At 52.0% G+C, this 14,335-nt stretch overlaps 1 protein-coding gene and 1 non-coding gene across 3 annotated transcripts in view; both read left to right on the top strand.

Annotated features, from left to right (window-relative positions):
- The window catches only part of UBAP2 (ubiquitin associated protein 2), a 126,696-nt gene extending 113,098 nt beyond the window's left edge, over positions 1 to 13,598 (top strand). The window contains exons 16-28 of one of the 2 annotated variants that reach the window (XM_045840497.1): positions 973 to 1,012; positions 3,107 to 3,290; positions 4,452 to 4,521; positions 7,291 to 7,474; positions 8,256 to 8,347; positions 8,660 to 8,707; positions 11,053 to 11,131; positions 11,345 to 11,550; positions 11,809 to 11,908; positions 11,991 to 12,098; positions 12,251 to 12,318; positions 12,401 to 12,592; positions 12,674 to 13,598. In XM_045840497.1, the coding sequence (XP_045696453.1) occupies positions 973 to 1,012; positions 3,107 to 3,290; positions 4,452 to 4,521; positions 7,291 to 7,474; positions 8,256 to 8,347; positions 8,660 to 8,707; positions 11,053 to 11,131; positions 11,345 to 11,550; positions 11,809 to 11,908; positions 11,991 to 12,098; positions 12,251 to 12,318; positions 12,401 to 12,592; positions 12,674 to 12,769 (1,467 nt within the window). In that variant the 3' untranslated portion in view covers positions 12,770 to 13,598. The remainder of the gene's footprint in view (positions 1 to 972; positions 1,013 to 3,106; positions 3,291 to 4,451; positions 4,522 to 7,290; positions 7,475 to 8,255; positions 8,348 to 8,659; positions 8,708 to 11,052; positions 11,132 to 11,344; positions 11,551 to 11,808; positions 11,909 to 11,990; positions 12,099 to 12,250; positions 12,319 to 12,400; positions 12,593 to 12,673) is intronic. The other variant, XM_045840498.1, reaches the window with a different exon arrangement.
- LOC123820315 lies at positions 2,365 to 2,448 on the top strand. The gene has a single exon (XR_006785945.1). It is a non-coding gene; the product is annotated as a small nucleolar RNA SNORD121A (small nucleolar RNA).
- Positions 13,599 to 14,335: the final 737 nt, after the last annotated feature.

Genomic DNA, 14,335 nt, shown 5'->3' with positions numbered 1-14,335 from the left:
GAGTGGCAGAAGCGTGGAGCTTTGGTTGCTCTCTGCCCATTGTTATGTTTCTCTTTCCCCAGCTCTAACCTTTTAAACTGATGGGTTTTTTTCCTTGCAGTTATTTTATTGTTTACATTTCTTGTAAATAATTTCAAACTGTTTAAAAAATAAAGTGTGTTGTAAATAACATTTCATGAACAGAAATTGTACTGGATTTGGGTTAATGTAGAGGTGACAGCTGTAAGGTTTGTCTTTTTCTTTAGTGGTTTAGACATTTGTAAGGAGGCCATTTCTGTTAGCCTCTTGCTGCCCCTGGGGGCCGTGTCTGAAGCTCGTGGACTCCATTAGCGATTCCTCCATGCCCTGTCTCCCCTGCTTGATCTGCGGAAGCAGAAGTTCCCCATGTGAGCTGGCTCTAATGAAATGCCTTATGGTTAAAACTCAAACCAATTGTTTTCATGTCCTTTTTTGGGGACTACCACACTGTCCTAACCCACTCTTCCCCTACTCAGTTCAGAAAAGCCATTTTCAAAGTAACATCGCTTTTCCTCTTAGAACCCTTTGCTGTTAATATAAAAAATCATTCCTTGTTTGAAAGCTATCTTTGTTTTATAATTTGGAAACTTTTTCTTTATTGCATGATTGATACTCAGGAGGCAAGAGTATACATGAGACAAAAAGGCTTCTTTCTGATGATTTCAATATAATGAGAGTTCCAAAGTTCTCCGTAATGCTTAATTTTAGGACTGTTTTCCATGATTTGGGTCTTAACATCATATCCTTGTTAACTTCTCTGAATTCCCAGTATGATTTTCAAAAATGTCAGCTCCTTGGGATTTGTTAACAATTTGTACTAATGCCCCTCATTGTATAAAAAGACAAAATAAAACAGGCCTTGATGATGACTTGTGTGTTTGTGCCTATACCCCAAAAGAAAGTCATCTGAGTTTTTTGATTTTCTGGGTTTATCTTATTTTCTCTTCCTTACAGAATGGACATGGTGGTGGTCGAAGTCAGCAGACGATAGACAGTAAGTGTACAGGCTACCTAGTTTTGTCACGGGTGGTGGAAACCAAGCGAAAATGGGCATCGCTGACTTGATGGGGAACACAGTAGGTTAACGTCTAATTCTACAAAAATAGTCCTTTTGAATTTTTTTCTGACAGCTACTTCTCATCCATTGTTGGCATCCTTTCTTTGGTGGGGGTTAGAAGTTCAGCTAGAGATTCCCTTGGGACCAGGTCTTAGCTGGTGGTATTATCAGAAATGAAGTAATCTCATATTATTCTGCCTTAGTCAGACTGCACCTAGAGTGTAGCATTGATTTAAAAGATGCTTTGTTCAGAGATACAGGTTCTAAGATGGTCAGAGGACCCCCACCTGAATAATGTACAAGACTTTTGAAGCAGACACTGGTGTGCTGGCTCAGGAATGTTCGTTGCCTGCAGATTCTGACTGACGGTTGGTAGGAAGCGAGAGGAAATGTTGCTCACTGTAGACTTGGGAGAAAATGAGGGGATTCTCCACCCCCACCCCCGCCAGTTCCAGTACAGCTAAGTAATCACTGGATATGGTGCAGGTGAATCCCTGTTAGGTGTTTCTTTTTCCTTTTCCTTTTTGTTCTTGGCTAGCCTATCTGTGATTGTTTATGGTGATTTTCATTGACCATTCAGTAAGGCAAGTGGGTATTGAGTATGGAAGCCAGAAAGACTCTCCTTATTTACAATTATTTTTTGGAACACAGGCATAAAATTTTATCAGGCCTGGACTGGGCCTCAGTAGGAACTGAAATGACATGTATGGTTTGCCCAGAGCCTTGGTATTGCCGGGCTGCTCTTTGGAGAAGCACCGATAAGCTCTGAGAACCTTGAATGTCAGAGAAGTTCTTATTTCAGAAGCCATGGCAGCAAGTGTCTTTTGTGCGGACATGGGGTTGAGAGTACATAGAGGTGTTCTAGATCGGTTGGAGACGTTTAAATGAGATAATAAGATATGAAATGTCTGGAAAATATAGCATGCATGTTAGGTAGGTTTTATCTCCCACACTCTCTTCCCCACTTCCTGTCTCTCTCCCACTCACACACACGCTTGTTCTTCAGGCAGCTTTTTGTGGACCTGTTGTCAGCGTGATCGAAGGCTTGGACTTCCAGCATCTGAGCTTTAGGTCAGGGCGGTGCGTTCATCTGGTTTCTGTAAGAACAGGTGTCATATGTGGAATAGGATGTCGGTAGTGAGTCCACCTCAGGAAAGAACTGACCGCACCGTGTGCTGGGACTGTCGCTGCCTGTGTTAGTTTTCAGACTGTCCTTCCCTTTAGAAGCTGGTGTTTTCTCCTGGCTTCCAGGGCGTGCTGCAGGAGGGTCAAGTCCTCCTCCTTCCTGACTGCAAAAGACAGTGATGCTTTGTTTCCAAGCACATATCCGACTTGTGTGTGTGGACAGCACTAAGACTGAGTCTTTTCTGCAGTTAGGATGGGTGCACTACTGGTCTTCTGAAAGCCTGGTGTCCTCTCAGGTTAGAGTCTTCAAGCACAAGTGAAGGAAGTGCTCTCTGCCTGTGAGAAGAGGTGTTGGGCAGCAGCCGTGGGTTCTCTCTGCAGATTTTAGGCATTCAGAACTTCGCGCTGTGTGGACCATGGGCTCTCCGCCCCCACCCACCTGCCCTAAATTGACTTCGAGCTTTCACATGGTCAGCTTGGTTTGATGCCGATTTGATAGAAGCAAAGACCTAGGCCTTGGGTGGACAGATTTTCACTGCTGCCTGTTGTGCTTTTTAAGGAAATTTTGCCTCACTTTATAATTACGTATATCAAGCTCCGAGCCTCTTTCTGGGTGTGGCTTCAGGGTTGACCAGCTTCCTTCAGTTGGGAGAAGTATGTCCCCATCACAGGACAGTTTATGATGATAAATATGTCACTTCCTGCTCTGCTTGGGTCCTGTGCATTTTACCATCGTGTGTCCTTCTGGTAGTTGTGTCTGACAGAAGACTGGAGACACGCTTGGGCATTTTTTGTGGGGTATGTAACTTTGTATATGTCTCAACTGAGCCTGACATGTCATAGACATTGAGCTCATTTCAGACACTCGTGGTTGGATCTGGAATTAAACAGATCTGTTTCTTTCAGCTGCTTCATCCGTTCCAGCTCCAAAGACAACAGACCCTCCTTCCGCCCTCCCATCTGTGGGCTCCCTGCCCAGCACCACCTCCTGCAATACGCTTCTACCCTCTGCACCTCAGCACACTGCCACTTTGCCCTCCTTGTCCCAGCCTGGTGACCTGTCCAGCAGCCCCCTCTCCCAGCTTAGCAGGTATGAGGAAAATATGGGCCCAGAGTGAGAGGCACACTGGGGTGAAGTCCTGGAGCCCTCACAGAAGGCTCTTTCCGTGAGCTAAACCTACTTGTCGCCCCTAGCACGGCATGCTGGCCTTTGCAATCATGCCGTACAGTAGGTTTGGGCTGGGGGGAGTCACCAAAGCACTGGAGATGAAAACTGCCTGCTTATAGCCCCTCTGCTATCACAGAGCACTCGGCCCCTTGGGAATATAGGGTGGAGCCAGGGGGTTGCTGCTGCTCTTTTTCGACCCCCAGGAGGGTGCCACTAGCTGAGCCTCTCCTCCCAGCTCTGGGCTCCTGTCCCTGATGCAGACTGAGAGTGCCCTTGGATTTCCGAGCAGGTCTGCGACTCGCACTTGTCATGGCTTCACAGATCAGGTGGCTACAACAGGGTGTAGGAGAATGGATTTCACCTGGCTCTCACCTTGTGTCTCCCCCACCCTACCCAATCAATATTTTATTGATTTATTTTTGAAGAGAGAGGAAGAGGGGAGAAAGGGAGAGAAACATCGATATTAGAGATAGAAACATCAATCTGTTGCTTCTGGCACGCCTGCAGCTGGGGACCTGCGTGCAACCCAGGCATGTGCCCTTTCCGGGAATCAAACTGATGACCTTTTACTTTGCAGGATGAGGCTCAACCAACTGAGCCACACCAGTCAGGGCATCACCCTGTGTCTTCTAAGGAGAGTTCACCTCTTTCTCGCTTTAAGCCAGGAGCAAAAGCATTTGAATTGAATTCTGGATTTGATGGCACTTCTGGCTCTGAATCTGGCATGTGCGATAGAACGTAGGAACTTCCTTCCGACACACAGCTGTAATGGGGTCTCTGCTCCTGAGTGCTCTTAGTGCAGTCCTGTTCTTTTTCCAGTATAAAGAACAGGTGGTTACGGCTGACTGAAGCTGGCCTGGGGGTTTCCCAAGACAGGATGTTCCAGAGCCTTGTGGCGGGTGATCCTTTAGATCATTCTAACCACCAGATGCCCTGGACTGGGTTTCCAGGGGATGGGTGTGAAGCTGAAACTTCCGCTGAAGGGATGGGGCCAGCTTATATCCTGCTCACCCAGACACGGGGGGCTCCATTCCTGTGGGGTGACTCGGGTGGACGTGTGTGGTGCCCTGTTTTGTCTTCTAGTTCACTCCCCAGCCATCAGAGCAGCCTCTCCTCTGCACACGCAGCACTCTCCTCAAGCACGTCCCACACAGTAAGTATCCTCTCGGCTCCCCTCCACCGCCCTGCTCAGCGAGCTTGGAGCTTAGTCACCTGCATATGGGCCTTCAGTTTGTGGATTTTAAATGTCTGAGATATTCTGGAGTTGTTTGGCTATGATGTCTCAACCTAAGTATGTGTTTGAAGCACCATGGAAGACATTTGCTTTCAAAGTTCATGCCTCTGTGGAGGAGTTACTTCCCCAGACCTGACATGTGATGGGTGGTGAATTTATTCCCAAGAATTCACTGAACTTTCTGTTCATTATAGGAGACCTTTCTGCCTAGCGGGGGTGACTTATTTTCTGGGAAATGTTATGTTGAGCTATTTGCAAGCTTTTAGAAGAAAGTGGGTTTATTGCTAACTTCAGTTTGGGCTCCACTAAAAGTCATCTTCAGTCAAGGCCATTTTTCCTGGCTAACCCTCTGTTGGTTTGTGCAGCTCAATGTCAAAATATCACCGTGTGCACATGCGTAGCTCTCTGAGACTGACGGCCTGGTTCTTACCCTTGTCAGCGTAGCTATGTTCCAGTTTGTGGTCATGTCCTAGTTGTGGCAGTAGGTGTTCTGTTCACTGTTCGCTTTGGCCATCTCAGGCCATTTCCCCCAAGTCAAAGGCAGAGGCTTGAGGAAGGGTGATAGTGAGGAACAAACAAAGTAGGAATGTGGAGAGGCGAGAATGGAAGCACAGGTGGGTGCCCACTGGAAGTCCTGATGTGCCATAGAGTGGCCCTAGAGGGAGGTTGTTGAAGTGTGGCTTCTCAGAAGCCAGTCCTGAGAGCGTGGTTTCGGTGGTGGGAGTCCGTCTGGATTGTGCTGGGTCGGAGCAGGACTGGTTGTGAGATGGAGATGCGGCCGGGTAGTGGGATGATACTTAACTAAATGCTAGGAGACTTGAGCATAAAGACTGGTGGGAAAAAAGGTGCCTGAAAAAAAGAACAAAATGTCTCTCTCCTGGTTTGGAGTGGAAGGGTCCCCAAACAGGGAGGTGTTACTGAGTGTTTCTGTTTTTCCATTGTGTTAATAGAAAAATGACCTGGCAGTATAATGTTTAACTGAATGAGGTTGACCTCCCCCCCCATATCGGAAAGCCATTATTTTTCCTTTTTGTGAGCAATTTATGTTGTTCATTTATTTGTCAGGTCCGTGGTGTCTGTTTCTAGGCACTCTGCATTAGGGGGTCTGGTGAGTAGTCCTCAAATGTAGAGGCCTCGAATGTAGAGCACACCTATTTTCCCTACACTTGTCGTTTTATAAATATTTTTGATTTTTATATAGTCAGATACGTCAGTCCCTCTTTCCTAGTCACATTGTGTAAGTCAGGTCTTCCCCACCTGAAGGTTACGAGGGCAGTCTTGTTTCCTCCTGATCTGCGTGTCCTTGTGGGCGGTTTGGTGCGGCTCTGCCCTCGGGGCCCCTCCCGAGGACGGGACGCACTGAGCCAGCCCTTTAAATGCGAGGGAGGCCTGTTAACTGCGGCAACGTGTTGCCCTCGCAGGTCTGGGGTGTGGGGCGCAGGTCTGGGGTGTGGGGCGTGGGGCGCAGAGAGAAAAGCCCTGTCAGGGCCAGCTTGACGTAGGAGAGGTTTGCTGGATACCGCTTGCATTCCTTTCAGCAAACCAGGAACTGGTTCTCTAGGAAGCTGCTCTTGGCAGGAAGCCTGGACCCACGCAGATGACCATGGAGCCCTCTGGCCTGGTTTTCCCTGCTCCGTGGGGCCCTCTGGCACAGCCTTTGCCCTGCTCCTTGGGTTCTTCTCACCCTGGTTCTGTCTATCTAGGCTGAAGGAGAGGAGTCCTGGGGAGTCCCAGGAGACCATGAGTTTCCCTGTCTTTATCTTACAGAACCAATTCTGGATGCTAGGGCCCTTAGGCCACCGGGTTGGGCAGCCTTTGAAGCAAGACCTGCAGAGCGATCTGTGCGATGGGAAGCAGAGCACGCGGGGGTCCCATTCCTCCTGAGGCTTCCTGTTCTCTGGCTTCTCCTTCAGGAGTTTCTGGGATTCTTTGTTCTGCACACATTCTGGTTTGGAGGCTGGTCTCAGTTTTCTAGAACCTTTCCCTCCCTCTTTGGGCCTTGCTTTGCCCCACCGGGTGCATCTCTGCCACATTATTACCAGCCAAAGCCGAGCAGCTAGGCAGGATTCCTGGAACACAGACTGTGCAGAGCTTTCTTCTGGTTTCAGCCTTCCTTTCTGGGTGGATCATACTGAGTAGGCATTGGGGCAGGCCGTGCCCTTCCAGGTAGGCCCTGGTGGCCTGCAAAGTGGCATCAGGTTCTGGAGCAAAGGCCTCTCAGCCACCTGTGACTTCCAGATCAGAGTAGCCTGACGGAAGGACACCCCCAGAAGGCTCTGACTGGGGCTGGGCTGCCTGTGGTCTCTCTTGCATCTCTTCTGAGACTACTTGCTTTCTGTGAGGTGGGTTCTCGCTTCATACTCAGACGGTCTGTGTTCATTTACGATTTACTTGGGGTTTCAATTCCCTGTGCATGTACCAGAGCACGAGCAACTATAAGAATTTTTAGTACGGTTTTGATTACAAAGCTCAGCTTTAGTAGTCCTGATACTTAAAAGTTGTGTTCCGATGGCCTCACCTAACTGCCGTGTGAGGAGCTACGGAGGCTGGTGTGCGGTCATACAAGCCGTGGGCACAGAGCTCCTCAGGTCAGAATGTCAACACTGCAGGCCCAGATGCCAGGCCAGGTTCTCCAGCCTCTCATGCTTTCCCCCGGATCCATGTGTCCTGGCTTTTTTGTTTCGCCAGCACGCCAGTGTGGAGAGCACGCCTCCCCTCCAGTCCTCAGCCACCTTCTCAACAGCAGCGACCTCCACCTCGAGTGCCGCGTCCTCAGGGCTCAGCAGCGTGAACCCGGGGAATAGCCTCTGCCTGGGCGGGGCCACCTCGAGCACCCCCAGCGGTTCCAGAGCCACGCCCTTGGTGACCTCAGGTGTGTGCCCCAGAGGCCTTTCCCACCTCCCCCCAGCCCCTCAAAGGTGCACACTTGGCTTCCCAGGGAGGATGCCCAGAGGTTGTCGGGATGCCATGCACCTCAGAGGATCATAGTCTTCCTCCGGCCTGCCGTGGTCACTTGTCCTCTTTGTTCCACTGACCTCCCGAGGCCCAGTCCTTCCACCTGTGGTGTGGGTGGGGATGGGTGAAATGGGTCTTTCTGGGTGGGCTCCCCTGGGCAGGATTCCTGGCAGCCTTTGTGCCTCTAGCTAGCTCCCCAGTCTTCTCTGTTCTCGCTCATCCCTGGAGTTGCAATGACATGGTGACACAGAGGGCCCAGGGAGCAGATATCATTGGCTCCTGGTCTTTTATGTAACTGATTGCCTGTCAGCCACACCGGGGCAGTCTGTGTGAGCCAAGCAAACTGTAGTTGGGTAGAAACTGCTAAAACCCACCTTTGATATGCCTTGTCCCTCTCCTGGCAGTGCCCGCCCAGCATTCCTCCTGTTCTGAGGAGGGGTCGGGTTCTTTATGTTGAGGTTTGTCCAGGGCAGTGTGACCTTCAGGAGTGGCAGGGTGGGGGCAGTGTTTCCGTCCCAGCGTGGGAACAGCCCAGAGGCAGGACAGGCACGGCCCTCTGTATCTCTCCGCTGCCAGCTTCTTGGCTGTGGCCTCAGTTAGGGCAGGACTATGACATGAGCTCAACACTCCCAGCCCCATAGTAGCTGAGGAATCTTACTGTTTGTGGCAGCCACTTTACTTTTCTTGACTTTTCTTAGGCAAAGCGCCCCCCAACCTGCCCCAGGGGTTGCCTCCCCTGCTGCACAACCAGTACCTCGTGGGCCCTGGAGGACTGCTTCCTGCCTACCCGGTGAGTGCACGGGGGAGCTCCCGGCCAGCCTCAACTTCCCTTGCTCTCGGGGGCTGGCACTTGGCAGAACCTGGTAAAGGAGGCCGTGGGTTGCCGCCACTCCTTCCCGGAGCCCTTCCATGTCTGCCAGTTGTACCCCTAGTATTTCTACCCCATCCAGGCTCCGTCAAGGTAGGGTGTCTTTTTGGAGCAGCTCATCCAGGTTCCCCTCCTGAGTGTGTCCTATCCTCCCATCCTGTTTAATCCCCACATTGGTCTGGGCGTCCCAGGGGTAATACATGGTCCCTAACACCCTTTTTGGTCCTCACACAGATCTATGGCTATGACGAGCTCCAGATGCTGCAGTCGAGGCTGCCAGTGGTGAGTGGGGTATGGCCGTGGGGGTGGGGGGATCAAGGCTCTTTCACAGGTCCTTCCTCCCTTTGCCTGGATTGCCGCCCTGCCTGGCCCTCCGGACACTCCGCCTCAGGCTGAGGGAGCTGCTTCCTTTTGTCAGTTGTGCCTGCACGTCTGTAGCTGGGGCATATATATGAGTGTCCTGTGCTCATCCCTGGGGAACATGAAGACCCCTGGGACCTGGGGCCCCAGTAGACAGCCCCTGTACTAACTGTGGGTCGTTCTCTTCTCTCATCTTCCCCTTAAAAGAAAAAGGAGAAGAAGATCTGTATGACACAGACTGGTGGTGTTTGCCTGCCCCTGGGGTTGTTAGTTTTCTTCACAGTGCCACTCAGTGTCTTCAGCTTCTGAAGTGGGCACTGGTAAAGCTTGTGATGGCACCTTCTCTTCTGTCCCCAGCTGAGTGAGTGGCTAGAGCTGACCGTCTTTAAGGGCTCTTCTGGGTCTGGCCTGCCATCACTGTTTGCAAGAGTGCTAGCCCCAGCGTCTCCCTGGTTGCTGCAGCCACATTCTGAGGCCAGGGCTGCCTCTGTGCTCTGACCCTTGCTACAAGGGTGAGGCACTGGGCCCTGCCTGGGACGACCAGGTGAACAAGTGCAGCGGAGGAGAGCATGCTCCCTGCTCTGACAGCCTGCAGGCTCCTGCATCACCGCCCCTCTCCAGCTCTGGTTTCCCAAACACCTGATAATTTTCAGCAGCCCAGGGCCTCTCTCTGTCACATTGTTGGGAAGAAAAAGCTGTTTGGATACTAGTGTCCTCTCTGGTGGATGTGGTCTTCTCTGTTACCCAGGGAAGCTGTTTTTTCCCCAGTGAGGTGTTTGTCCTCAGACTCCTCCTCATTGGTGATGCTCTCCACTCCCCACCCCCACCCATCCCCACTAGCCACAGAGAGCTCAGGGAGCTGCAGGTATTACCTTCATCTCCTGTTCCCAGTGGCTGAAGCGCTTGGCTCACAGTAGAACATCCTCCATCTGCTGAAGTATATCTAAAAGGCAGGGACTGGTAGCTGGGTCCCATGCACAAACCAGCAGCCCATTACACTGCTGCCCAGGGGCCTGCTGGACTCTAGCCGTTGCCCACACCCCCAGTGAAAGGATGTTGAAAGCACGAGGAGATGTCTGTGGGGAAGCTGGAAGTGACCCTGGACTCCCTGCTCACAACCATCTGGCCCAGGAGCCCCAGGGCATTAGGGATGGGATGCAAAAGGTGGCCCCGAGTGCCCCTGCATGTGGGTCCTAGTCAGACCCCCAAGTAGTGGCTCATTGGAATCCCAGCCCTAGGAGTCATCTGCCTTGTATTTCTTTTATTGTTTTGTGCCTTAGAAGAAATCACTGCTGAGTCTACCTTTTGAGATACAGTGCTTTCACTTTCCCCTTCGTCATTCCTTGGCCTGTGGCACCCTTTTGTTCCCCCCTTTGGGTTTTCTTTTCTTCTGTGAAAGAGCTCCCCATCCCAGGCATTCTCCAGGCCTGTTCCCAGTTGTGTTCCGACCAGCTCTGTGTTTTCCTAGCCCTGCCTCCTCCTGGGGTCCTGGGCTGAGGATGCTGCAAGTTTTCTGGAAAACGAGACTGAAGAGGAGTGTAGGTGCCATTCTTAGCCAAGATGGTTCTGACCAGGCACTGTTGCCCACTACGAAAGCAGAGGGGCCTTCCCTTGGCTCAGGCTAGGGTGCCGGATGTTTGGGGCTGCAAAGTCCTGGGTGGTAAGGGTCAGGGTGGGCCTCCCCTTTTCCACAGAGCTCCGCTGTGTTTTGCCCTCTTGGTGCCCATACCTCCCCTGGCTCCTGTGGGGTGTCAGTGTTGCCAGGGCAGAGTGGGTGATGAGAGACCAGTTCAGCACCTTAACCTGGGATCCTGCTTGTACTTGTGCCTACCGGGCATTGCTGCCCTGACCCGTTAAACCCTTTAGGCACCTCATCTCCTGCTGACTGCTTTCTGGTTTCTACTGTCGATTTTCATAGCTGCTTTTTAGAATCTCTCACGTAGGAAATGCCAGCCGAGTTGGTTCTGCCACTGGCACTCACCAGCATCCATCTGCAGCATCAAATGGGTGTTCGATTGGACCTCCCGTGGCTCTGCCCGTGGGAGGCTGACAGTTGGTCAGGGTGTCTGCATGCTGTGTGCTTGTGGCTGCCACCTTGTACCACTCCAACGAGCACCATTTACTTTGTGAATGTGCACATGACATCCCTGGGGCCTAGCTTTTCCCAGGAGTGCGGCATCACATGTACCTATGCTGCCTGCCGGGCCCGCTGTCCAGGAAGTGGGACGAGGCTGTTCTGCTTATGGAGCCTCCCTGGTCTCTCCTAGGATTACTACGGAATTCCCTTTGCTACGCCCACAGCCCTTGCCAGCCGAGATGGGAGCCTCACTAATAACCCATATTCAGGTTAGTCTTCGTTCAGGAAACGGGGGTGGGGTTGTGCATCAGACTGGCCTGTAGCTAATCCCAGGCGTCTAGAAGCAGAAAGGCTAAGAGAGGCCTGCTAGCTCCCCAGTGTTGCACCTGCAGCCAGACCTATTCTGGTTTGCAGGAAGTAACCTGGCTTTTTTTCCTGGTTGGATAAGGAAGTGACTGGAATCAGTGTTCCTCTTTTCCTAGGTGATGTCACAAAGTTTGGCCGAGGTGACTCTGCATCCCCTGCGCCCCCTACCACACTGGCTCAGGCACAGCAGAGCCAATCCCAGGCCCACCACACCCCCCAACAGCCCTTTCTGAATCCTGCACTGCCACATGGCTACAGCTACACTGGCCTCCCCTACTATACAGGCGTGCCCAGTGCCTTCCAGTATGGGCCCACCATGTTTGTGAGTATCTGTGAGAGCTGTAATTTCAGCTGTGGGGAGAAGCAGAGAGACGGGAGCATGACCCCACTGGGAGTTTCACCTGGCCTTCAGGAATGTTTGGGATGGGGGTGAAGGTTGCTTCTCTATGTATTTTTATATCCAGCATGTGTTGAATCACTCATAAACACTGGCCCCTTGAGATTGTGCCACCTGCTGCCTTACACTAAGCCAGGGGTACCTGATCTGCTCCTCTTAAGCCTCTCCTGCTTGCCCCACCAGGTCCCTCCAGCCTCAGCCAAGCAGCATGGTATGAACCTCAGCACCCCCACCACCCCTTTCCAGCAGGCCGGTGGTTATGGCCAGCACAGCTACAGCACAGGTAAGGGGTGCTCTCTGCACGGAGACGTGGGTAGGACAGGCTTGCCTAGCTCACACATGCCTCTTGTACCCTGCTATGCTAGGTTATGATGACCTGACCCAGGGGACAGCAGCGGGAGACTACACCAAGGGTGGCTATGGTGGATCATCACAGGCACAAAACAAGTCTGCAGGTTCTGGGCCTGGCAAAGGTAGCGTCTGCCCCTCCTTTCCAGGATTGAGGCCCAGAGTAGTTATCTCCTCCCTGGCTCCTTCTCAGGCAAGGCTACCCCAGAGTGCCCCTGGAGGTGGGGTGGCTGGAGCTGGGACCAACTGCTGTGGGAACAACTGCTTTTTCTCCTAGGAGTGTCCGTGTCTTCAAGCACCACTGGCCTACCTGATATGACTGGTTCTGTCTACAAGACGACTCAGGTGAGGGAGGAACAGGTGGGTGTACTGGTTGGTGGGAGGTGTAACCCAGGCTGGTCCTCACCATTGTCTCTCTGCCCTACAGACTTTTGACAAGCAGGGATTTCATGCAGGGACCCCTCCACCATTCAGCCTGCCCTCAGCCTTGGGTTCCACTGGGCCTCTGGCCCCTGGAGCAGCTCCTGGTTATGCACCCCCACCATTCTTGCACATCCTGCCTGCCCACCAGCAGCCTCACTCACAGCTGTTACACCACCACCTTCCCCAGGATGCCCAGGTGAGCTCAGTGATGGCAGCAGCCACCCTGCCCTGGGTTCGGGGTTCTGCTCCAGCCTTGACAGCCTTCTCTCCTCCTCAGAGTGGCTCGGGTCAGCGCAGCCAGCCCAGCTCCCTGCAGCCCAAGTCGCAAGCCTCCAAGCCTGCCTACGGCAGCTCTCCATACTGGACAAACTGAACCCTGAAGAGTGGGTGGGCTGGGGGAGGGCTTGCCCTGGGCGGGAGAGAACACATGGAGCCCATTTCTGGGAGCCCAGCACCCTTTCCTAGAATTCCTGAGACGTGTAACTGTGTCAGCCGAGCCTCTGTGGGGAGCCTCCCTCCCAGACTCGCTTGTATGTAATGTATTTATGTATGTATTTGTAAATGTGACAGAAACCTTGGGGGAGTGGGAGGGTTGCAGGTGCTGCTCCCCACTGAAGCCCCTTTTCACTGTAGCAAAATAAGCCCCCTCCCCCCTTCTGCCTTCAAGCCTTCCACATAGCCCCTCTGCCAGGAGGCTGCTAGGGGCGGTGTCTGGAGGGGCTGGATTAAGGTGGTTGGGTAATGGGGTCAGGTACCAATGAAGAATCACGACTTAACTCGTGCCCTTGTAAACCATTATTTGAGTTTTTTCCCCCGTGTAATTATTTTATCCCTCTTACGGAGAAACTGGTCCTTTTGTCATCCGTCACGTTTCCCTCCTGCCAAATCTTGATCTGGGAACAGCAGGCACATCCCCCTGCTCAACATCGAAGTGGCACACAGAGCAGGGGCATCTGCTTCTGGTCTAGTCTTGTCCCCAAAGACTTGCCTTCCTCTGGCTGACCATTTTATAATAATAATCTGATTTTGTGCTCAGAGATGTTCAGCCAGTCAGCTCCCCTTTTAAAAAAATCAAAGATATGCTCCATGAGAGCACGTCTCCATGCAAAGGCTCCTCTAATTCCAGTTGTCCTGAACCAGGTGGACAACTGCTTCAGGGGTTTTCTCTTTTGCCCAAAGTCCACCTAATAAAGTTCTGAGAGCATGCACAGTCTCTGTGTGGTGTGACTAAAGGACAGCCCAGGGTCAAGGCTGTGTTCATTATGGTTCCGGGGACTCTTGGACTCCACAGGGCTGAAGAAGAGCTCACGCGGTCACAGTCTTCCTGACAACAGGTTGTGAAGACTTAAATTGGTATTCCTTTCTTTGCTCGGCCCTTCTCTTGCCTTGGCCCCAGTCAGCATCCAGGGAGTGGAGGGTAACTGATACAGCTGGAAGGACAGCAAAAGCTCATGACAGGGCACGGGGAGTGTTTATCGAAGTTAACTTTGCAGACTCCATCAACAAGAATGCCAGGGCAGGGTAATTTCTTTCCCAAAGACCAAAAGTAATAATTACTGACATGGTTCTAGGCCTGTGAGAGAGTAAGTTTAAACAGCTAAACCTTTGTTTTCATCAACCATTCAGTGTTGTTTGACAGTAAAGTCTGTGGTGGAACAGGTGACTAAGGAGCCAGGGGGGTATGAAGTAGGTAAGTGGATCCTGGGCTAAGTATCTGCTCCAGATAATCACATGAAACCATTCACCTAGGACCAGGATTCTGACCACCACCCCCCCCTCCCCGGCAAGAGGGAGGCCCCCAACTAGTTCAGTCCTCCCTCTTGCTTCCAAGCCACCAGGCAGAGAAGAGCCAGGGCCATAAACTATTCCTGTGAGTCCAGCAGGAGGTGGCTTTCACCAGTTGTCTGAGGCACAACTGTGCTACAGTCTGGCTAGCAAC

Source organism: Phyllostomus hastatus, unplaced genomic scaffold (genome assembly GCF_019186645.2).
Source record: "Phyllostomus hastatus isolate PE091 unplaced genomic scaffold, TTU_PhHast_1.1 phas_contig_34, whole genome shotgun sequence".
NCBI lineage: Eukaryota > Metazoa > Chordata > Mammalia > Chiroptera > Phyllostomidae > Phyllostomus > Phyllostomus hastatus.
The sequence above is the reverse complement of the archived record's forward strand: the minus strand, read 5'-3'. Positions and strand labels throughout refer to the sequence as shown.